We start from the raw sequence: 23715 nt of genomic DNA on the forward strand, positions 1-23715 counted from the left end.
CATAAACCCTTTGTATTCTCTTAGATGTTAGGTAAGATTCATTGAAATTATGTATGTAAACACACTATTTATATACAGCAAAACCTAAATATTATTTTAAAGATATCGAGTGTCTCCGATATTACATGTTACAGCCATTACGATAGACAGGCCACCAGCAATAAATACGTACAATGCAAGAAAAACTGTATACAGTAAATGTGTGTACAGTGACACTAAATGTACGTACATGTACTAAGTACTGTAAGTAGAAAATTAATTATGGTTACTAACCAACAATGACACGATGACTTTGTCCGGTAATGATGAGTTTAGTTTTATAGCACAACAAAGGACAGCATTACAGCCCTTCTAAAGGAGTCTCTTAAGGCAACTGTGTAGCACCGCCGTTGTTCTTCTTTTGGCAGTCTTCAATCCAAATCCCTAAAGCAGTTTCCATCCAGACTACTGCCTTATTACATCCACTTACAACTCGTTTTGTACCCTGGTTAAAAGGACACTGCGGCCGTAGATCTTATATTCCTTTCCTACTTTTTAAATAAAAAGAATCGTAGCCTCATTGATGCCGTAATGGCGTCCTACAGTGGTGTAGCTTTTCCCTTCCTTCAACATATCCAAATTTTTTACCTTTTCGGCAAACGTTAGCATCTTCAGTTGGCGCTTGGGCACGGCCCCTGAAGCAGTAGCAGGAGCAGATCATTTTTAAACCATGATGAAGGGCTTGACTATGCACAAAGATAAACACAAACGAGCACAGAAGTTAACTCTTTACACAGCGAAACACATTGATGCTGAATGAGCAAAACGAGACTTCCTGGTTAACGCCGCGGAAACGAATTCGGCGCTCTGTCTCTGAGCCATTCAGCACACAGGAACTTAACTGTGTGCTCTGATTGGTTAGCTTCTCAGCCATCCGCCAATAGCATCCCTGGTATGAAATCAACTGGGCAAACCAACTGAGGAAGCATGTACCAGAAGTAAAAAGACCCATTGTCCGCAGAACCCACGAAGCAGCGAAAAAATCCATGTTATATATTTAGTTATGCTTACATATAAAATCCGCGATAGAGTGAAGCCACGAAAGTCGAAGTGCGATATAGAGAGGGATTACTGTATATTATTTACCCAATACAATTCCATACACCTTACACCCAGATTAACAGACTTCATCTCTGAGAATTTTGCGTCTGACTTCAGCTGCCTAAGGACACTGCTGACTAGGTCAGAGGGAATTTAAGGTAGCCTGGCATATATTTTCATAGGCTTTAAGGGTTCTAGTGTTAAATAAGAGTTGACTTGTTTTTTTGCAAAAAGACAGACAAACAGACATGACAATGCCAAGGGGTGCTTTTCACATTTCAAGAGAATGAACTTAGAAAGACTGACCACCATATTATTTCATTTCAGTTGAATGCAGCAAAAGGTAATAGTGAAAATTTTCAGTTTTATGTTAAACACAATCAAATAAACTTTAAAAAGTTGTAATGAAAGAGAGGGCAATAATAAAGTTTCAATGGTAAGTGTTCACAAGCGCTAACTGAATTCTGTTCTTATTCAGAGTAAATACATCACATAGAACTTTGCACTGTCTTGTGCTTTAAATACATTAATTTGTGGATGTCAATGTCAATTTATTCATAGAGCACATTTAAAACAACATCAATAATGCTGTATCCAGAGTGCTTTAGAACAAAATATGCAATAAACATACATAAAATAAACAGATTAAAATATAATAAAAACATAATATAAACCAGCAGTAAACTGAATCAAACGAACAGTTATGTATCACTGAAGGTCACGTAAAGGTAGAGAATAGAAATGTGTCTTCAGTCTCATTATTAACAGTTCAACATTTGATCTGGTTAAATGATGATCCTTCAACACTTTTACTGTTTATTTTAAAAACAATAATGTGACACACTTTGAATAAAGGATTTACCAAGGTCAAATACTGTATATATACAAATAACGCATGGACCCCAGTTTTGTTCTTGGTTGGTGTGTGTTTTGTGTGCAGTCGGCAGATTATCCTCATGGTTATAAATATTTCATGTAAGAACTTTTGGTTTCCACCATAGATTAAAGACTCTAAAACAGTCTATATGGCATTTGATATCAACTAGAACTCCACTTGAAGCTTGTTCCTGAAAACTCTTTCTGGTAAAAGTGATAGGCCTAAATAATAGATGTAAAAAGCGGCACAGGTTACCAAAAGATGTAATGTTTGCCACACAATGCCATGTTTCTGTTATATTGGACAAATGCTGCATTATAAGCTGTGTGTTTTGGGACAGAATCTGATTTTCAGCCCAAGATAGCTGTCAAGTATTGAGATTATAAATTATCTTAACCAACAGTGTCAAACTTAGATCCTGGAGGGCTACAGTGGCTTTGGGTTTTTGTTCCAGCCATTTTATTAATAAGTATCCAATTACTGAAGTTAATAGAACACACTTTGTCTTGATTTTAAATAATTTGCTTTTTAAGAATCAGATCTCTTAAAGAATAAGTTCTGTATTTTTAAAGTCAAAGTTGGTTCTTCATAAACATTGTATATATGAATTTGTCATGCAAAATCGTGTTCTTAAGTGTTTTCTATGCATTTTTAAAAAATACACACCCTGACCTGGCATTTCAAATGGAAGCTATGGAGCATGAAGCCCAACCAGAAAACAAAACCTAAAAACGTACTGAATATGTCTGCTGTGAAGCAGCAAAAGTTTCAATAGAAGAAAACATGTCTACTATGTTTCTCGCACATGTTTGTGACAACAAAAACGATCGGGAAATAATCATTTTATTGCATGTTACTTGTGCTATTTTTCTTGAAGTAAGAATAAGTTTTCAGTCTGTGCATGTATTACATACATACACATACTGTACAACCACAATGAGAAGGACAGGCACACATTATTAGAATTAGTCTGTTACTCTGATTTTTACTCTTTTATAAATTCTGCAATGAGTTTTTGATTAGATACTGTATCTTTGTTAAAGTTTAGTTAAATATAGCATTAGAAACATTTAATATAATATTGTATTTAAAGTGTAATGAAAATAGTTAAATTTACCCTGTTAAGCAAATCAATCTCTTCTTTCAGCTTCATGATGTGCTCATCTTTGTCCTGGTGTGCTTTAAGCAGCCGTGCATTTTCTTGTCTTTCCTTAGCCAACTCCTGAAACAAATGACACAAAGCAGAGAAGCAAGGTTAACAAGGAAGGTCGCTGAGGCCCCTCAGAACACTACTGAATTTCATTTTTTAGAGTTCACTTCATTAATTCACACTTGGTGTTGGTACTAAGTTTCTCAAGTTTTCATGAGAATGACAGCCCACTAAGTTGCTCAATATAAATTCAAAAACAAAGCAAATATGGTTAAAGAATAAGTTTGGTATTTTTCAACGTGGAAGTTATTTTTTCACAAACATAGTATATATGCATTTGCCACAAGTAATTGTAATCTAAAGTCATGTGTTTTCTATATAATTAAAAAAATACATAGCTAGTGTTTTACAGTGCAACCTTATGGAGCGTGAGGTGTCACTGGTATATAAAAGCCTAAAAATTTTCAAACCAAGAAAACATTTTCTGTCCCCCCTGGCCATTGAACCTTACTCTTATTCGATGTTAATGTTGATTTATTTTTTATAATTATGTCTTTCATTTTTCTATTCTTTAATATGTAAAGCACTTTGAGCTACTGTTTGTATGAAAATGTGCTATATAAATAAATGTTGTTGTTGTTGTTGCTTTGTTTTTCTGATGAATGTTTGTGACAACAAAAGGGATCTGGAAATCATTTTTTAATCGCATATTTCTGGTACTATTTTTCTCAATTTAAGGTTATGTTTTCTATTCACTTGTGTGAGTTCTCACATAAATACGAAAGAAAATCAAAACGAAACCAACCATGTGGCATGAACAGTTTACTGTGATATGATCTTTTGAGAGGAAAATAATCCCTGGGGGATGAAAGGTTATTGTGGAAGATGAAGCACATGAACGCATAGCTGTTCTTTTAAAATGGTTGAATCTTAAAATATTGGTGTTTGTTTGTTCAAAAATGACATGCATAAGCTCAAGTGGATCAATGCTCAACATCCATCTTGGCTTGAAAAATGGACGTACTTGGTAAGTTTTTAAGCTTTTGTTTTCAGAATCTCCCATTCTCCATAAGCATAATTTCAAACAGCAAATGCATGTTTGTGAAGAAATAACTTGAAACTTAGCCTTTCAAGTAGATGTGTTTTGCTGGAGAAAAAACAAACAATAGTTACTTTAAGACTGTAATGTAGTAATAATACAAAGAAACTGTACTATTGGCACATGTCCAATCCAGAGACAGTGTGATCTGAAAGCGCTTTTATTTATTTATGAAAGCAAATAATCATATTTTAGCTTTTACAATTTTATTTGTTATGACATACCAGTTAATTGTAAATATTTGCTTAATGCGTCTACTACAGGTCAGGTTCTCAGGGACTGTAAGCTATTCTGGTAGCACCAGGCTTAAAGTAAAAACTAGCTCTGGGTGGGGCTCCATTTAGTAGCCGAAGGAAATTAGATACACATTCAATGGGTCAGTTACAGCCAAAATACAACCTATAAGTTAAGGAACTAGAAAGCAAAAAGAAAGGCAACAAAACCAAGAGGAGAACATGATAGCTCCCCATATAGTTTATTTGGGCAGAAATATAAACCCGGGATCTGGAGCTGTGATTAACACTAGAATTATCAGAGTCTACGAAAAAACTCGTAATTCCGTCCCACCTTAAATTGCTTCTTAAATCCCTTCACACCTCTCCGCCAGCACCTTTTGTCTTCTAAATGTACTGATAAAGAGAAGCTTGGAGCAGCCGGCTATTCCATCCCCCACCAATTTAGAACGTGCACGAACTTCAGCTTGATTGAGTATCTGGGAGTGAAGTGGAGTTTTAGAGTGGAAATAATAGATCGTTGTTTGGAACACACGCATTTCATGTCTGTTCCGTTTCTACAGTAATCTGTGTAAACACATTGTTAAAACAGAAACATTTTTTATATTCTAGTAGTAAATGACAAAATGTAGGCATAAACTATATAATGTATGAAGCCTGAAGTCCAAATAGCAAAGAAACATTTTCACAAGAATAACACAATTGCGCTTTTATTCAAAAATATAACTGCAGAAACAAAAAGCCGCTTTAACATGTGACAGTAGTTTATTGTAACTGCCTCCGTGGTTCAATAGAATCAGTTCCCGCTTGGGAATCAAGAGGTCACGAGTTCAATCCTGCGCCACTCCGTTTTGAGAAGTAAACTGCTCTTAGTCTTACTGTTTTAGAATAAAAGCATACATTTGATTTCAGTCTGTAACAGCCGGTGCAATTTATGATCCTTGTGTTTGCTTTTTTTTTTTTAATTCACTTTTCATTCTCTCAGTCGCGTTCAGAATCAATCCATACAACCCCATCTGACACGGCTGTTTTCACTAAAGACGCGCTAAATCTCTGGAGTGTACCACGATGCATACTAACGCACCAGACCCACCAACCGGGTTCTGACACACAAATGCTGGCGAAGCTGCCTTCTTCGTATCTCACCGTCACTTGATTTTCACAGGGTGCAAGGCAGGAAACAAACCCCGGGCATTATTTTACAAATGTGCATCTTAAAAAAACCTTTAAAAGGGCTATTAAATACTAGCTTAGTAGCCAATAGTTTAGAAGATGCAGATTAAGACTATATGCATTATGTGTGTAATGATATACAATACTGTTCAGACAGTGTGCACTGAGGCTGACTCCAATGCTATAAAAACACAAGATGATCTTATGTCATTGAACATACACATAGTCTTTGTATAGTTAAGGTAAACCAGTCTAGCAAAATAGCCAAAATAGTGCTGATACAATTTGAATTATGGCACCTAACAAATCAACCATCAACAAAGAAATGTAGTAATCCCCATATGAATCACAAACTGAATTGCTCCCACCCTCACATTTACTCAAGCATACACACTGGACCTGAAGTTACTTATTTTTTCAGTGTTATTAATTAAATGTGAATCTGCAATTGCCTTCTGGTAATTGAAACTCCCCCTGGTACAGTAATTGTACAGTAATTACAATTAAAATTACACTAAAATCAATGCATACATAGGAAGCCGGACATTTATCTAGTGGATCCTAACTACAAACCGTCATACTATGATAAAAAAAAAGTTTTGATTAAATCTATGAATTCCTACACTTGTCATGAGTATTTATTTGGGGTTTTCTAGTTTATATTTTGTGGTCATTGGTAATTAATGTTGGCATTTTAAATTGGATATTATAAAGCTTAGTACTTACAGTCTTCTGTGTTTCAGGTTTATGCCAAACTTCTAGAATAATTCCTCTTCTACTACAAAAACTCTCACTGAGTAATAGTTCATCTTCCATTTCAATTATTTTCTGTTCTTATACATTTATGAGTTTATGTTACAAAGTACCTGTTTGGTAGGTTAAAAAATTTTCTTGAGATTTTTATATTTTGGAAGCTTCATTTTCTAACTTTGCATTTGTATTTTATATATTTCCAACTGCATATACTGTATTCTGCATAGATACAGTAGAGCACAACCTCCACTTTGCAGGGAACCACTTATAATCATTAATATGAAATTGTTAAATGCTAGATTAAATGCTTGAAAAAATACAAATTCGGTGTCTTTTTAATTTTTTTGCAATAAAGAATACAGCACACATAATATTTGTAAATACAATAAATTACTGATATAGAAATATTTGTAATTTTTTTTTCCAAAATAAATGTTATTTCTGAAAAACCAGACATAATCATCACATCCTATTAGAAAATTTAAATTGTGGGAAAATGTTAAAGATGGAAATGTTAAATTCATGTTCTACTTTATTATGACAACAAGCATTGCATGCACGTAGAAAATCAAAAGTGAAAATAAAATCTTAAGCAACAATTAAAGATTAAAGTTAATTTAAATTCAAGCTGATAGTTCTGTTGTACAAGTATGTACACACATACAAGTTAGTACATCACAAGCTCAAGGTATTTAGATAGTAAAACGCTATTACATATTGCTACCAGACTTGGTCCTTAAGCCATTATGCCTGTGTTCTTGAGAAAATTATTGTACGGAAAGGCACTCATTTAAACAATTATGGCAAAACCCTGCCTGTTTTCAATTCTATTTTCAGTGTTTTGGAAAGAATCCTTTTTGGTTTTTAATTTCATTCCCAAAAGAAATATTCACCTCCTGGTTAGCTGATGAAAACATAATAGCAGTTGGTCTTAAAGACTCACTGCCAGAATATTAACTGGGGCAGTCGGTTTGGGGAGAAATAAGAGAGGTAGACATATGAATTACAGAGCTGTAATGCCGCTTTATATTCTCAAAGCTGACAGAACAGCTTGAATGTGTTTAACTAACATGTCCATTTACATTACACTCATCTCCTTCACTAATATCTTTTGTAAATGCGTCTATTTACATTATACTCGTCCCCATCACTAAAACTCAAACCGGGTTCAGATACAGCTTTCATATTTAATAATGCTTAAGATGTACATCAAGTTTACCTTTTTGCTGAAGCATGCCCTTAAGAGTTTCATTGTACTTTGTACACATAACAATACATCTAAAATGAATGGATTACACTGCATTGCAATTTTTAAAAATGCCTTAGTTTTTGAAAGAGACAAGGCCACCTGCTTGTTGAGGCCAAATTCACAGTTACTTAACACTGAGCATTACTTGCTTTCTGTGATGTGTCATGTGCAGGTACAATAAAAAAATGAGAAAATGAAAATGATTAGGTGATACAGACCAACCACAATGAAACAGACTGAAAATGAATTGCTTTTACTGAGGACATTGTAAAAAAAACTACTGAGAACATAGAAGAGGTAATACTGTGTTTTGATCTGTAGCAATTTTAGATCAACTTTTAATTACAGTAAAAACTTGAATATCCGTCACTCGAGAAACCTACTCCTGTACTACTACTGCCATGAGGTACTCCGTAAGCTGTGCACATTCAAACAACTGTCCTTGTGCTAGCGTGTAGTGCACTTCCTTAGCATTACATGTCAAGCACCTTTTGAAATCACAGTGTCAGTTATGTAACTTTAGTTTTAATAGTGTTTTGTAGCTTTTCTCTTTTGTTATAATTAATCTACTATACATTGTTATGGCCGATAAACGTATGCGTGTGGTGTTGGAATTGTCGAAAAAGTAAAAATTATTAAAGATTTATGAAACAGCGAAAGTGCTTCAAGTGTAGCTTCAATTTACGGAGAAGGAAGAACAACAGTGAACTATATAAAACATGATGCTGACAAAACTGAAAAACATGTAAAAAATGGAAACCACTGACGGTAATGTTATTCTGTACTGTAATTTTCTTATTAAATTATATTATGTTTTGTTAATATGTTGTGATGTACAGGCAGCTTGTGATGTTCTGTGTGGGAACAAAAAGGGTGGAATGAATGCTGTAAGTGATGGGACTGGGTGAAGGGCTTCTGTTCTGTAAGGGTCTAACAAGTCTCTTGGGAGACGAGTGACAGAAGTTAGGAGAAAAAGGAAGGTGCGTGTGACACCCCGTGTAGTGGGAATTGGAATCACCAGCCTACACTCTAGGTGTCTAGTATGTGGGACCAAGCGTGACCAGGATGATGGTGTAAGACAGGGAGACATGGACACAAAAAGGGTTGGGTTTTTTGAAAAAGAAAGTGAGGTTTTATTTACAGGTGCACTTAAAGAAAATCAAAAATAATGTCCTGCGGAATTTATATATATTAATACACAGTCCAATACCGCAAAGGACACTCAAAATCAGTAATTAAATGGAGCTCAAAATGACTCTATACAGTATTTACAGTGCTTCCTGACAGTCCCAAAAGAAAAAGAATACTGCACACAAACTAGTGGAATCCATATATATACACACAAAGCAAAATCCAAGTCAGGAAGCTGCTCCTCCAAACAGTGTATAATACAGAATTCACCCAAAAATATTCAAAATACAGAAAAAAAAGAGTATATACAAAAATAAACAGTGCACCACTAACCACAACCCAATAAATACCTCCACCAAAGTTAATCCAGAGATATTTATATGAAAAAAACAAAGCACAAGCCGTAATGCTGTTCTGCCAGGTACTTTTCTCTAAGAAGATCTAGTCAGAAAGAACCCCCTCTAGAGCCCATGATTCCCTTTTGTATTCGGCGCCCATACGCTGACCAATTAAACCGCTGTACGTCATCCCTCCCGGGGTACGCGATGACGTGAACGCGTTTGCGAAAAGCGGCGTCTTCTATCCCACATAATTACTATAAAACTGAGCTGTGCTGGCTTTTCAGACGTGGATTGCACTTCATGCCTTAAGTGAAAGTAAGCCCTTTCTAATTTTTTTTCCTCTTTCCCCTGAGCTACAGCTCAGAAAACTACGAACACGGGATCCCTGTGCTAACCCGAGTTAACTATATTGAGGCGCTTCACACTTTCTTTTGCTCCTTTAGAGTTATGATGTCGCGGGAGGCACACGCAAGAGTAAAGGACCGACAATGCCATCCCGGCCGGTCAATGGCAAGGCTGTCTCTCCAGGCTACATGAAACCCACCGCAAGACTACCCAAAAGGCGCTAAAATGGTCAGTGAAGTTGTCTTTCTGCACTATATAAATGAAAAAAGGCAAGATTCCTTTCTTTATACCTTTTTTCCTCAAACATAAGCCTCCCTCTTTACACGGCAGAGGACGCTAAACTAATTTTATTTAATTAATGGTAATGCCAGTAAGGCACATTACCACAGTGCAGCGGAAGGAAGTTTTGAGTAGGGAGTCAGGAGACAATAAGCTGGAGTGTTTGCAGTATATAGAAAAAAGGAACGCAAGTGACAGGAGATAAACTGATTGGTAGGGAAAGCTTTCTTTTATTGTTTTGGAGGTGCGCTCTGTAACCTATATAATGGAGAATAAGACAGGGCATCGTTTGTTATGGAACAAAGACTCCAGTACTTCTGAGTTGTACTTGCTAATTATGCTGGTTGTTACAATATTACGTGAATTACTTAATTCTGTTAACACTATATTTTGTTAATATAGTTTTGCTTTGTAAATAAATATGACTACAGTAGACCCCTGCGAAGTCGCGGTTCAGAGTGTGCAGCCTCTGCTACTCCCAGCAGTCCCTGTAGTGGCTCTGATTGGTCTTCTGCTGAGGGTGCTGGGGCTGTTGAGGTCAAAGGACGTCAGCGCGGCTTTTAAAAAGGGGACCAGTGACCAAAAGCAAAACAAAAGTTTTTGTAATTTGTGTTGTTAGTTCCTGTCTGTCTGCCTTCTGTTGGGTTACCCATACTTATTCATTTTGTCCTGGATTGTTTTGTGTATCTGGATTGTCTGCCAGCTGCCTGTGTACATGAGGACTGTAAGTGGATTCATGGCCATCCTGCAAAGAAAGGAGTGTTCCTGAACCCGTCCACTCTTCTTCACCAGTTCAGGAACTATCAGAAGAACTATCTTTATATTCCCATTTAACATGCGGATCTCTGGACTATCTGTTTTCATCAATGCATTTCATCCGTTGCTGTTTTTCATTTACTTTTTCATGATTTACTGTGTGTGTTTTGTTTGTGCTTTGTTGTATTTAATGTGTAATCACTGTAAGGGGAACAGGGGTGGTAGTGTTGTTTTCTTATTTCATTTGTTTCCTGTTTGATTACTGGTTTGCTTTGTTTTTGTCTCTGTTTGTTAGTGCGCGTGGGTCGGGTCAAGGCTGGGTGCATCCCTGGAATCCCCACTATAAAAATACATAAATCACCTGTCTTTGACGGTGTAAATCTTAGCGGCACCGGACCGCTACAGCGTTATTAATTTCTCCTTGCTGCTGACTGACTGTGATGCATCTCCAGCTGAGTGTTCTTGTGTTTTCCGTTTTGTTCCTCCTAACCCTTTAACCGCCACAATCGGCTATACAGTAGTCATTTCCCAATGCCATTTGCGAGCACGCAGGAGCTGATCAGTCAGTGCCGTACATTCGTTGAGCAGCCAGCTCATGACCACTGCCAGCCCCTTATGAGCAGGGGGGGCTGAATGCACCCCTAGAATACACAGACACTCCTCAAAAACCCCCTCTTAAAAAAAGCTGATAGATTACCTTCACATTGCTCCTTTACTTGCTGGGCTTACTTGTGGATGCTCTGTCGCGTGATATGCTACTCGTGCGACGCTATGCTTACTTAAAAGCATGAACAGCACCTGTCCATTTTGGCTGATTGCTTTGTTTCTCTCTCCTCCCCCAGACATTCTCTGCTTCTGTTGGGGGTTGTGCTCCCCTATGATGTTTGTCTATTCTTTAATTGATAACCAACTGCATATGGAGCTCCTTTTACTTCAAACAAACATGTCTCTTTCAGAAGTGTCTGAATAAAGTTCCTGTTTCTACAATCTCCTGTGTTTCTGTGCAATTCTGTGACCGAAGCGTGACACACTGAAGCCTCAATGTCCTTGGGATTGAGCCACTGCACTAGACTAGCCTGCAAGCATCAGCGCTTACCTCTGTGTGTTTGTGTGCAGCCAGTTCAAGCACAGTTGGCTCAATGATTTACTGAGTTGCATTTATGGCATCAGTTGCACTTTGTATATATTGTTCCAGTAGTTTTTATAGTTCATTAGCAGTGTGTAAAATGATCAGTGCTGCAGTAATTGTGATGCTCTTTGCATGAAAAAAAAGTGTTCCATTAAAATTTCACTTTTTCTTTGTTATGTGTTCCATTAAAATTTCATTTTTTCTTTGTTAATTGTGGCGTTTACTTAAAGTGCAGCAAAAAAGCGTTCAGGGATGCATTAACCCCCAAGTATGCGGCAGTTTAAGGGTTAAAGCCCCAAGATGCTGTCGAAATGAGCTGCACCGTTAGGCTTCTGGCAATGAAAACGGGCTTGCATGAATAACAGTGCAAATAGCGGTAACATCGGTATTTTACATTATTGCACTGCGGGAGACATAGCTGTACAGTATACAGGTTTACCTTTACATTCTTTATTTTTAGGTAATGTATTAAGCTGAGTTTGAAATTAAAGTTTTTTAGGGGCATATTTAGGGTTTAAACTATAAAAATAGGCATTTTTTAACCACATCCAAAATTTGCGGTTTTTCACAATTCGCAGGTGCTCTAGGAACATAACCCCCACGAATTTTGGGGGTGTACTGTATTTGCTAAACTAATCTACCGTATATCATTTTTAAAGTAGCTGTTCAGTTAATCATTTCTTTTATCTGCCACAACCTTGGTTCCAAGCCCTGAAGGATAATCAAGGTTTTACTGTTCATTTATCACAAGTAGAGAAAGACTGTGAGTGATCACAAAGTTTGACACTTTTTCAGTAATTACTGTCTAGTTGTGTACAGAACAGAGACAGTAATTCTCAGCATCAGCATTCAATAACATCAATAAGAGTGCTTGGAGATAACTTTTCAAAATGAAACTATGACAACTGGGCTGAAAGATTTCCAGTGAAGCAGAATATAAGCAGTGTGGAGGATGCCCTTTGTTCCTTTTAAAACAATTGAACATCACAAATATGTTTTGCTTTTTTTCTTTCCTAAAATTGCATGGATAAACTTTTTTGCAATATGTGTACATTCTGAAGATGTGGATCATACTTGATAACACTCTTGGCCTGGAAAATGAATGTATTTTGCAAGTTTCAAGGTTTTCGTTTCATGTTTGGACTCATGCCCCATCATCTCAATTTTAAAACAGGCTTGGTATTTTTAAACATTCATGTAAAACACTTGATGTTACAACACAGTTTCATGTGGCAAATAAATAATATACCATGACTGTGAACGAATAACTTCAACTTAGGGGGAAAAAAAATAAATAGATATACACACACACATGTATACAGTGGAACCTCGGTTCACGAATGTCTCTGAACACGTACAAATTGGGTTACGACCAAAAAGTTCGCCAAACTTTTGCATTTGTTCATGACCACACACTCGGTTGACAAACAAGCCAGTTTCCCTTCTGGTTCGTATGCGCCGATGATTGCTGCATGTGTTCAGTCTCTCCCTGTGCATTCGCTGTGAACTCTTTGTGCTCTATTTCGTTTCCCTTCCAGTTTGTACGCGCCAATGATTTCTGCGTGTTCAGTCTCTCCCTCTACTGTACATTGTTCTCGGTGCATCACGCATAGGGACTCTCCCTCAAAACTTTAACCTTCTCTCAACCCAGCTTCCTCCTGTGGAATAGCGGGTCCACAGCTCCCGTCAAAAAGGCCAATTTTAATAAATAATTGCGGCTTAGCAAGGGGGTGTGGTGGTGTGTGGCCGAAGCGGTTCCTGAGGAGTTCGTGAAGTGGGCGTTTCTCACCTAAGTGCACAGTTGAGAAGCAGTCCGCATCCATAATTGTTCCAAGAATTGTTGATTGCCACGATTACCACGCCTCTTCATAAATAGAAGCGTGAGTCGGCTAAAGGGAAAAGAAGAGAACAGGAAAGAATGGGAGGTTGCAGGAGGAAGCAGGAGGAGAAAGCCAATGCAGGAGAGAGAGCAAGAGAGAGCGTGAGAGCGATTGAGCAAATGCAGGCTCGTGTGCAGCTGAGCAGGGAGCCTGGGTGTATGTTTCAGTGTTATTCAGTGTTTTTACATTTAGTTTACTATTACACTGTGCATTCTATGGCATAATTAACTATTGTTGTGCTTAAAAAATCTTTAAAGAGAACATATTTACATACAGTTCGCACGGTCTGGAATGGATTGTGTTTACATACAATCCTATGGGGGAAATTACTTCAAGTCACGAACAAATCGGGTTATGACCAGAGTTTTGGAACGAATTATGGTCGTGACGTGAGGTTCCACTGTGTGTGTTTGTGTGTGTGTATGTATATATATATATATATATATATATATATATATATATATATACACACATACACACACAGCACTACAACTAATGCACACTGTCTTAGGAAATTTCCCGGACAACTGACATATTGTGGGTACCTCTGGATCACAGGATCCTGAATAAAGCCGAGTACAACACAAAATAGCCTCACCTTTTCTAGTTCATCAATTTTCTTTTCCAATGCCCATGTTGCATTAGCTGTTGCTGAATTTTGTTCTCTATTGTGTCTTCCATATCCTGCCCTGTCTCCACGGGATGAATACCTGGAATTGCCCAAAATCTCATCATCAGGAGGAGCAGTAGCTGTGCTGTAAAAACAAATAAATAACAGAGTGTTTGATTAATAAATTAAGATTTTCATTTTAGATTTTGCAGTTCAGATTATACCAGAAACAAGGAAACCATAGAAGGTATGTTTACTTTAATGTAACTTCAATAATAAGGGCAATAAAAACTATTACATGTTAGAAGGCCTCTGGTAAATTTCCTGGTCTTGAAAAACTACTTCATCCTATTCTCAGTACGTCCAGTTATGAGCTAAGTCAAAGGAATCAGGGTGTTCCGTAAACAAAAACAGCCACTGACTTCAAGAATAATGAACAAAAATATTGTAACATACTTTACTTTGTAGCACAGGATGTAAATTTTAAAAGAAACTTGTAAATGTTACAGTTTAGCTGCCACTGTCTGCTGGACAGCACAATAATCAGATACTGGGACAATATTATGTTATTTATACTTTATAATGCATAGTTGACTGACTGATTTGCTCACTAATCAACAAAAAACACTATTTTCCTTTAGTTAAAAAGCTTAAATTTGGCAGGACAGTACATCTAGCAGTAGTTGTCTGCTCTAATAAATGACATTTCAATATATTGATATTTAGGAGTAAACCCCTCCCCATTCTCATAAAAAATAAAAAACTCAAAAACATTTTAAATGATTTGATTGAAATTTGGTGATGTTATAGAAAAAATGTTTTTATTATTATTTACTAATATTAACATGCACGTTCTGCTCTGCGCTGTGTTCACAGGGGACTGCAAATGAAGAACGAAAGAAAACTGATGAACGAACCATGCGAATAGCACCACTAACCAATCAGATGGACAGATGACTTAAGACAGGGCATTGTCCTGGACAGGAAAAAGACACATGATCATGTTAAATGGAAATAGGATGTTCAGCCAAGTTCAAGGAAGATGCAAACCTCAATGGTTAACAAGGTCTGTATTTTTGTCTTGACTTCCACCATTCTTAGATGCTGATTCTCATCTTGGTTATATATTCCACTCCATTGACCTCCAGCCCTGGTACTGTGGCACTAGGACTGATCCAAAGTTGCCTCCTGCCCTTTGATCAGTGCACTTAAGTTGCATAATATTCCAACAACCGGTCTGTTAACTTGAATATCTAATGGGAAGCCACAGAAATTGTGATGCGACACTTGAAGCTACTGCTTCATGCTCCTCACTCTTCATGTTTATACAGCAGTGTAACACATATAGTACCAGCACTTACATCTACTTTAAGAACTGCTTTCCATATACTTTAGCATCTTTGGGCTTTTAAAAGGGAACTGTGTACAACTGAAGAAAAACACAAAAAGAAACAACGTACTTGAGTGAACAAAGTAAAAAAAATGAAAATCACACACATTTTTTCCTACTGATTACCGGTTTCAATTCAAAAAACATTTTCAAGAGTAAGCAGCCCCAGTGATTTATTAATATTGTTATTAATTACTTGTTGAAACAAACTAAAATTTAGAGACAAAAGGCAAAAATTAACACTAACATGCACAGCAAGCCTTTTGGGATAAATTCACAACCACTAGGAAGTGCTCAGTACCAGCTTTTATAAAGCTGCATTGATTATGTAATACTCTATACAATTCCAGTCAGCCCTTGGTAACATAGTAACCATAAACCAGAGATCCAAAAAAAAAATGGCAGCGACCATAACATACTATAATGGTATGGCATAAAAAGTTTCTTAATTATTGGTCTCGTCCGATGCGAGAGATGGACGTCTGAAGTGGAGCTCCGCTAGCAGTGGTGCTATTTTTCATATTATTTGCTTATTATTCTGAGATATCCTGTATTTATTCAACCCGAGAGGGACCGCTACAGTATATGTAAACACATATAAACATGGCCAACAAGAAGGGGGGTCCGAAAGAATCGAAGACTAAAGCTACATCCAAGCTGCGATCAGCAAGCCCTAGTTCGAGATACGGCCTCTCAGAGACAGACCTGGATCAGATGGGCGAAAGTACAGACTCCTCGGGACCACGGTCCGCTACATCGTCGCCTGCTGAGAGCGAAAAGGGGAGCGAAGGTGCGATCGTGAGTGCAGATGTGGATAGCTCGCCGATTGGAGAGGATTACCTGAAACTGGAAAAGGCGGGAGGTCCGCGGCTTCAGTTACGCAATCACGCGGGACTGGAGCAGCGGGACACCGCTTCAGCAGAGTCTGCTGCTTCATCTACGGTACAAGAAGGCACATTTGAGCTATCTGAACTGAAAGTGTTGCTCGCTGACCTCAGGCAAGATATAAAGAAAAGCGAGAAGGCTAATGAGAAAGCAACGGCAAAGGCACATGAGAGACTGAAACAGGAGATGAAACAGGCCAATGAATGTCTGCGACAGGAAATCCAACAGGCAAATGAAAGGCTTCCAAGAGGTACAGCTTGAACTTCGACAGGTGCTGGGTAAAATTGAAGAGCGCATTGAGAAAAACTCGCTAAACTGAGCACGCTTGCTGATCGATTGGAGCATCTTAGTGAGACATTCACGAATCGGATCGAAATAGCGAACATCTAGCTGCCAGTGCCGAGGAAAGAGCAGTAAATGTCAGTTCGAATGTAAAAACTCGGAGAAAAACTTGGAGACAGACTGGCTGCTTTAGAAGATGGGAATAGAAGGTATAATGTCAGAATTGAAGGCTTGCGGAGAATCGAGAAAGTTTAAACCCGTGAAATTCGCAACTGAACTTTTTCTAAAATAATCGGGGCGACTTTAAAGCAGAATCTGAGATAGCAGCGGCTTACGCGCGCTGATCAAACACCGTCAGACCCGACCAAGATCTTTTATAGTCCGTTTTGAACGATTATCATTTAAGTTAGAGGTGATGGAACTCCTCAGGAAAAAAAAGGAAGATATTATATATGAAGATTGCCAAATTCGCGTCTTCCCTGACTTCTCTCCAGCAACAGCTATCAAACGCCGCCTTCTATAATATTAAACAGCGGCTACGGCAAGCCAATGTCAAATCGGCCTCCTGTATCCGCAAAACTGAAAGTGGAATGGCAGGGTCATTTCTATGTTTTCGCTAGCAAGGAGGAGGCAGAAAATGAGTTAAGAAAGCTGATCCGGGACTATTCTGATACATAATTGTGAGTCATGGCGGTAAATGATAAAGCTAGGATTAATAATCTACTGTCTGATCTATTTGTTTTTAAAATACGGGTTTTTTATCAGCATATATTCTCATATTCTTATATTATTATTACTTACTTATTACTTATCATTACTTAGTATTACTAGGGCTAAATGTTTGTGTTTTATTGTGCTTAATTACGTTTTCCTCCTCTTTTTTTTTTTTTTTCTAATTATTTCATGTGTACCCTAAATGAGACTGTTCAATATCATACCCTTGGTTTGCTGTTATTGCTATTACTGCATTAAGACTTGTTATGCTTGTTTTGGACACATCTTTAACACCATCACCTGGGTTTATTATCTGGGGATATCATCTTAATGCACTAAAATTGATGAAGATTATATGTATGTATGTATGTATATATATATATATGTATATATATATATATATATTAAGTGCAAAATTCTTTTTTTTTTTTTTTTTTTTTTTCCTCTTTTAAAGACTATATTGGTAACAGATATCTCTATCTTTTAACCTTAAAGCCCACTGCATGGGGGCTTGATGTGCTTTGGGCGTGCTCTGTCTCTGGGTATGTCAGAGGACTGGGACTGCATGAAGTGGGTTTTAGCCTCACCTGGGGAGGCAAAAAGGGAGGGTGGGGGTTAAGGGGAAGAGAAAGAGAGCAGGCTTGATCTATATCTAATCTATCATCTCAATCTTTATAATTATAACTATCAACGTAATAATAAGCTGCATGGCAACAACTCTTGGGGGAATAGGAAATTAAGACCTAAACTATTTCACTTCCAGTTAAGACTATAATATGACACCAAAAACTCAGAATCAGTGTCTCCATGATGGGACAGTTAACTTCGTAAGCTGGAATGTTAAAGGCCTGAATCACGAATTAAAGAGAAAGAAAGTACTTTCTCACCTAACAGGTCTAAATGCTAAAATAGTATTTTTACAGGAAACCCACTTACTAAGTAAGGATCAGTTCCGCTGCAAAAGACTGGACTGGCCAAATGTTCCATTTTAGTTTTACAAAGAAAACTAGAGGGGTGGGAATTCTCATACATAGAACAGTACCATTTGTAGCATCAGATGTAGTATTGGATCCTGAAGGGAGATATGTGATGGTCATGGGAGACTTATCTAACTGTAAAATGATTTTGATAAATGTTTATGCACCTAATGTTGATGATAAGGAATTTATACAAAATTTATTTGCATCCATTCCCAATCTGAACACTCATAAACTTATAATGGCTGGGGACTTTAATTGTGTTCTAAATCCACTTTTAGATAAGACTTCCTCCACAGGGGGAACGGCAACTAACACCGCAAAGATAATTACAAAGTTTATAACTGATCACAACTTATCAGATCCCTGGAGGTTTTTAAACCCAAATTCAAGAACATATTCTTTCTACTCACCAGTACATCATTGCTACTCAAGGATTGATTACTTCTTTATAGATAATAACTTCTTGCCTAAGATTAAATCTTGTAAATACGATGCTATTGTTATTTCAGACCATGCTCCGATGATCTTGGAGCTGAAATTACTAAGCCCCATACACTCACCCGCAGATGGCGTCTCAATCCGCTTCTATTAGCTGACGAGAATTGTACTGAATTTATATCCAAACAAATTGAATTCTTTCTAGAGACAAATACATCCCCTGAGATCTCTGCAGGAACACTCTGGGAAACTCTTAAGGCCTTCTTAAGAGGACAGATTATCTCATATCTTTCCCACAGAAATAAATCCGAGCGAAGAAAGTAGCAGAGATAAAAGCGAAATTACTAAAATAGATGAAGAACATGCCAGACTACCAAGCGAGACTCTACATAAGAGGAGGCAGGCTCTACATTCAGAATTAAACCTCTTGACAACTAAAGAAACCGAACAACTAATTTACAAATCCAGACATCATTATTATGAACATGGAGAGAAAGCTAATAAGCTTTTAGCGCAACAAATTCACAAGCAAGAAGTGCGCAACGCAATCTCGTAATTACTAACACGAATGGAGATAAAATCATCGAACACAAAAATATAATGTGCACTTTTAGAGACTACTATAAATCCCTATATACTACTGAGTTTAAAGAAGACAATATACAATCTAATGCATTTCTGGATAAATTACAGATACCACAAATTGACGCTATTAGTGTGGAGGAGCTCGATAAACCTCTGTCATTATCAGAATTACTGGATGCTATAAAGTCACTCCAAGGTGGAAAAGCAGCAGGCCCTGATGGCTACCCTGCAGAGTTTTACAAGAAATTCTCCGCTCAGCTAGCTCCCTCCTATTAGCAACATTTACAGAAGCCAGAGATAACCAATCTCTTCCACAAACCTTTCGCCAAGCACTAATCACTGTCTTTCCAAAACAAAATAAGGACTTATTACAATGTGCATCATACAGACCAATTTCACTTCTGAATAACGACGTTAAAATACTCTCTAAAATCATAGCTAGAAGGATGGAGAAAGTGCTCCCTCAATAATATCACAAGACCAAACTGGATTTATTAGGGGCCGACACTTATCTTCAAATCTTCGACGCCTGTTTAATGTAATATACTCACCAACTAAATCAAACACCCCAGAAATATTATTATCATTGGATGCAGAAAAAGCATTCGACATGATTGAATGGAAATATCTTTTTACTATTTTGGAGAAGTTTGGGTTTGGCCCGAACATTTGTGCATGGATTAAATTACTGTATACTAACCCAGAAGCTTCAGTTTGCATCAATAACATTTGCTCAGACTACTTTAAACTAGAACGTGGCACAAGACAAGGATGCCCTTTGTCACCACTGCTGTTTGCAATTGCCATTGAACCACTGGCAATACATTGTCGAAATACTGATCAGATAAAGGGGATTAGCAGAGAAGGACTGGAACAGAAAATCTCATTATATGCAGATGACATGGTACTGTATATATCGGACCCAGAAAATTCTGTGCCTGCAGTCTTAGCAGCACTCACAGAATTTCAAAAGCTCTCTGGTCTCAGAATTAATCTGAATAAAAGTGTACTCTTTCCGGTGAATTCAAGCATATAATATTAGATTAGACACCCTTCCTTTTATCATTGCAGAACAGTTTAAATACCTCGGGGTAAACATCACAAGTAAACATAAAGCTCTTTATCAAAAAATTTTATGTCTGTATGGAAAAAATTAAACAAGACTTGCATAGATGGTCAACCCTTCATCTCACACTAGCTGGAAGAATTAACACTGTTAAGATGAATATTCTTCCTAAGCTCCTTTTTATTTCAAAACATACCAATATACATTAATAAATCGTTCTTTAAGCAATTAGATTCAACAATAACCTCATTTATTTGGAATTCTAAACATCCACGCATCAAAAGAGCGACCCTACAAAGACAAAAGGCAGAAGGCGGCATGGCTCTACCTAACTTCCAGTTTTATTACTGGGCGCAAATATACAGTCGATAAGAACCTGGACACAAATAGAAGAACATACACAGGCATGGACCGCAATAGAAGTAAAATCCTGCAGTACTTCTTTGTATTCCTTGCTTTGTGCTCCAATAAACACACGTTATCGGCAATACACTAATAACCCAATTGTGCTCCACTCACTTAGAATCTGGAACCAATGTAGAAAGCATTTTAAGACGGAGAAGCTTCTTTCTGTGGCACCCTGCAAAAGAACCACCTCTTTCAACCCTCACAAACATATGCAGTTTTAATATCTGGAAAAATTTGGAATTAACTTGCTTAGAGATCTTTATATAGACAACGTCTTTGCATCCTATGAACAATTACGTTCCAAATTTAACATTCCAGCTACAAATTTCTTTCACTATCTTCAAATCAGGAACTTTGTTAAACAGAACCTTCCAGATTTTCCTCATCTTGCACCCTCATCCACGCTGGAAAAATTATTGCTCAATTTCAAGGAGTTAGACTCCATCTCTACAATATATAAAATCCTTTTACAATCCCTTCCTTTCAAAGATCCAAGAGGACACTGGGAAAATGACCTCTCAATTAATATATCAGAAAAGGAGTGGAAAGTAGCAATGCAGAGAATTCACTCAAGCTCCATATGCAAAGCATACAATTATACAACTCAAAATTATATATCGAGCACATCTGTCTCGACTAAAACTCTCCAAAATGTTTCCAGGGCATGATCCAACCTGCGAACGTTGCAACCAAGCCCCAGCCTCACTAGGTCACATGTTCTGGGCCTGCTCCAAATTAACATTATTCTGGACAAAAATTTTTAATTACCTCTCAGACAGTCTTGGACTCACAATCCCTCCTAACCCATTAACAGCTGTGTTTGGGGTTCTTCCAGAGGGTCTTAAAGTGGAGAAAGACAAACAAACTGTGATTGCATTCACTACACTGTTGGCACGCAGACTTATTCTGATAAACTGGAAGAACCCAAACTCTCCTCTTTTAAGTCAGTGGGAAACTGATGTGTTATATTATTTAAAATTGGAAAAAATCAAATACTCAGTTAGAGGATCTGTGCAGACTTTTTTCAAAACATGGCAGGATCTAATCAGTAATATTTTGAAATGATTTTATAAAGCACAGAGAATTTGTTGATTTAGGTATTTTTAAAAGCCTTAAATTTTACACCGTTTGGCTTGCTCTCTCTCTCAAGGGTGGGGATCGATCTGTTCTTAGCATAATTCTTTTTTTTTGTAAAAACTTGATTGCTATGTATTGATTGTAATAAAATTAATAAATAAAAAAAAAAAAAAAAAAAGTTTCTTAAGAAAAACAGTGTAAAACACTACAAACCAAATCCACATTCATCATATTGGATACAGAAGAAAATGGTAACAGTTGCTTAGTATCAACAATTTGAGCAAAGAATAACTTTATGGTTTTACGGTAAGGAACATGAAAAAAGAAATAAGGACAAGTTAATTCAGAGTAACAATTACTCTGGCTTGTCTATAACTGAAAAAAAATACTGTTATCAGATGGTGGTGGAGTGATATTTTGTATATAAGTTGTTAAATATTTTGTATGATTTTGTTTGTGGGCTAGACATACCAATTGTAACATTACTGTTTCATTAGGCTTGTACTTTAATGTCTAACTAACCAACCCCCGAGTCTTTAGGACTGACTCAGGATGTGTAATTTATTGCAGGGTTGAGGAAGATGTTTCAAACTCTTTTGGCAAGAGTGATGTAGTGTGGGGAATTCTATAAGCCACCACCCACAGGAAGGCCATAAAACTACCTAGCGGGCAAGTTTCAGTTAAACAAATGGGGGCCATTCTATAAGCCTATCCATTACTTGACGGCAGGTGTAAAAGGGCAGTGTGTGTACCCATTGGTCTGAAATATGGCTGTTGGGGATTGGTTTTGAATCAGAGGCCATTCTGTACCTGTGCATTTGGACAGGAATAAACAAAGTTGTTTTTTTTATCTGTCTCTCCCTCCCTCTCGATATGGACATGAAGAGAAAACAATAAAGAGTACTCAGCAGCCATATTGAGAGAGGCATTCGGCCAGTAATGACAAAAGCCGACTAGAAATGATGATTTTACCAGAGACATTTAAGCAACTACAAGTCTGTGTGCCAAATGAAACCACACATCTAACAATTATCAGGTTGTAAGGTTGCCAATATTCACACATACTCTGATTCATTATTATTATTATTTTATGAATATTATTAATAATACATTATTAAAATGTGTAACTTAATTCCTGCTTGTCTTTTTACTCTGTCTAATCGCCTAAGGTTAGAGATATAAAAAGGAAGTTGGGGAGAACTGCTAAAGTACAATACTTTATAAACAGTGGTAAGTCAATAATGGATAAAGGGATGTGAGTCAATCTGATAAAGTTTACACAATAAAGAGTACAAAAACGGAAAGTACAGTCACGCAGGATCACACCAAGACAAATACAGATGCTGGAGTTACAAGCTATATCACTATAAGAATCTTTGATGTTATAATTTAAAGAATAACTATAACATTAACTTCCCACAGTGAAAGGAAGCTCCAAACAATAATATTAATATTGTAGATGTGCAACCTATGCTGGGCATTGACATGTTTCTACCTTTAACAAAGTAGATAAATGTGGGGAGAAAAAGAGGTAGTTTTAGAAGTGTCAGCCTCTTTGAAACACAGAAATGTCACAGTTAAAATATAATGCATAAACAGCAATGGAAAGTACATAGAATTAAATTATAGTATTCGTGTTATTAAAATAAATATTTGTTTTTCAGTACTGTTGCCCAAAATGCTCTCTGTCTGCCCCAGAATAGGACTGTCAAATTAAACAAAAATCAGTGTCTGAGTACTCATATTAAAAATAAATATTCAAGTATGTTTAAATGTAGTTTAAAATTTCTAAGTTCTACTATATG

The 23715-nt window shown here is 37.0% G+C and overlaps 1 protein-coding gene across 2 annotated transcripts in view; it reads right to left on the reverse strand.

The window, feature by feature from the left end:
• The window catches only part of pawr (PRKC, apoptosis, WT1, regulator), a 279179-nt gene that overhangs the window by 35570 nt on the left and 219894 nt on the right, over positions 1-23715 (reverse strand). For both annotated transcript variants that reach the window (XM_039761736.1, XM_039761737.1), the window contains exons 5-6: positions 14074-14230; positions 3075-3179 (exon numbers count right to left, since the gene is read on the reverse strand). In XM_039761736.1, coding sequence (XP_039617670.1) covers positions 3075-3179; positions 14074-14230 — 262 coding nt within the window. The remainder of the gene's footprint in view (positions 1-3074; positions 3180-14073; positions 14231-23715) is intronic.

Source organism: Polypterus senegalus, chromosome 8 (assembly GCF_016835505.1).
Source record: "Polypterus senegalus isolate Bchr_013 chromosome 8, ASM1683550v1, whole genome shotgun sequence".
Classification (NCBI taxonomy): domain Eukaryota; kingdom Metazoa; phylum Chordata; class Cladistia; order Polypteriformes; family Polypteridae; genus Polypterus; species Polypterus senegalus.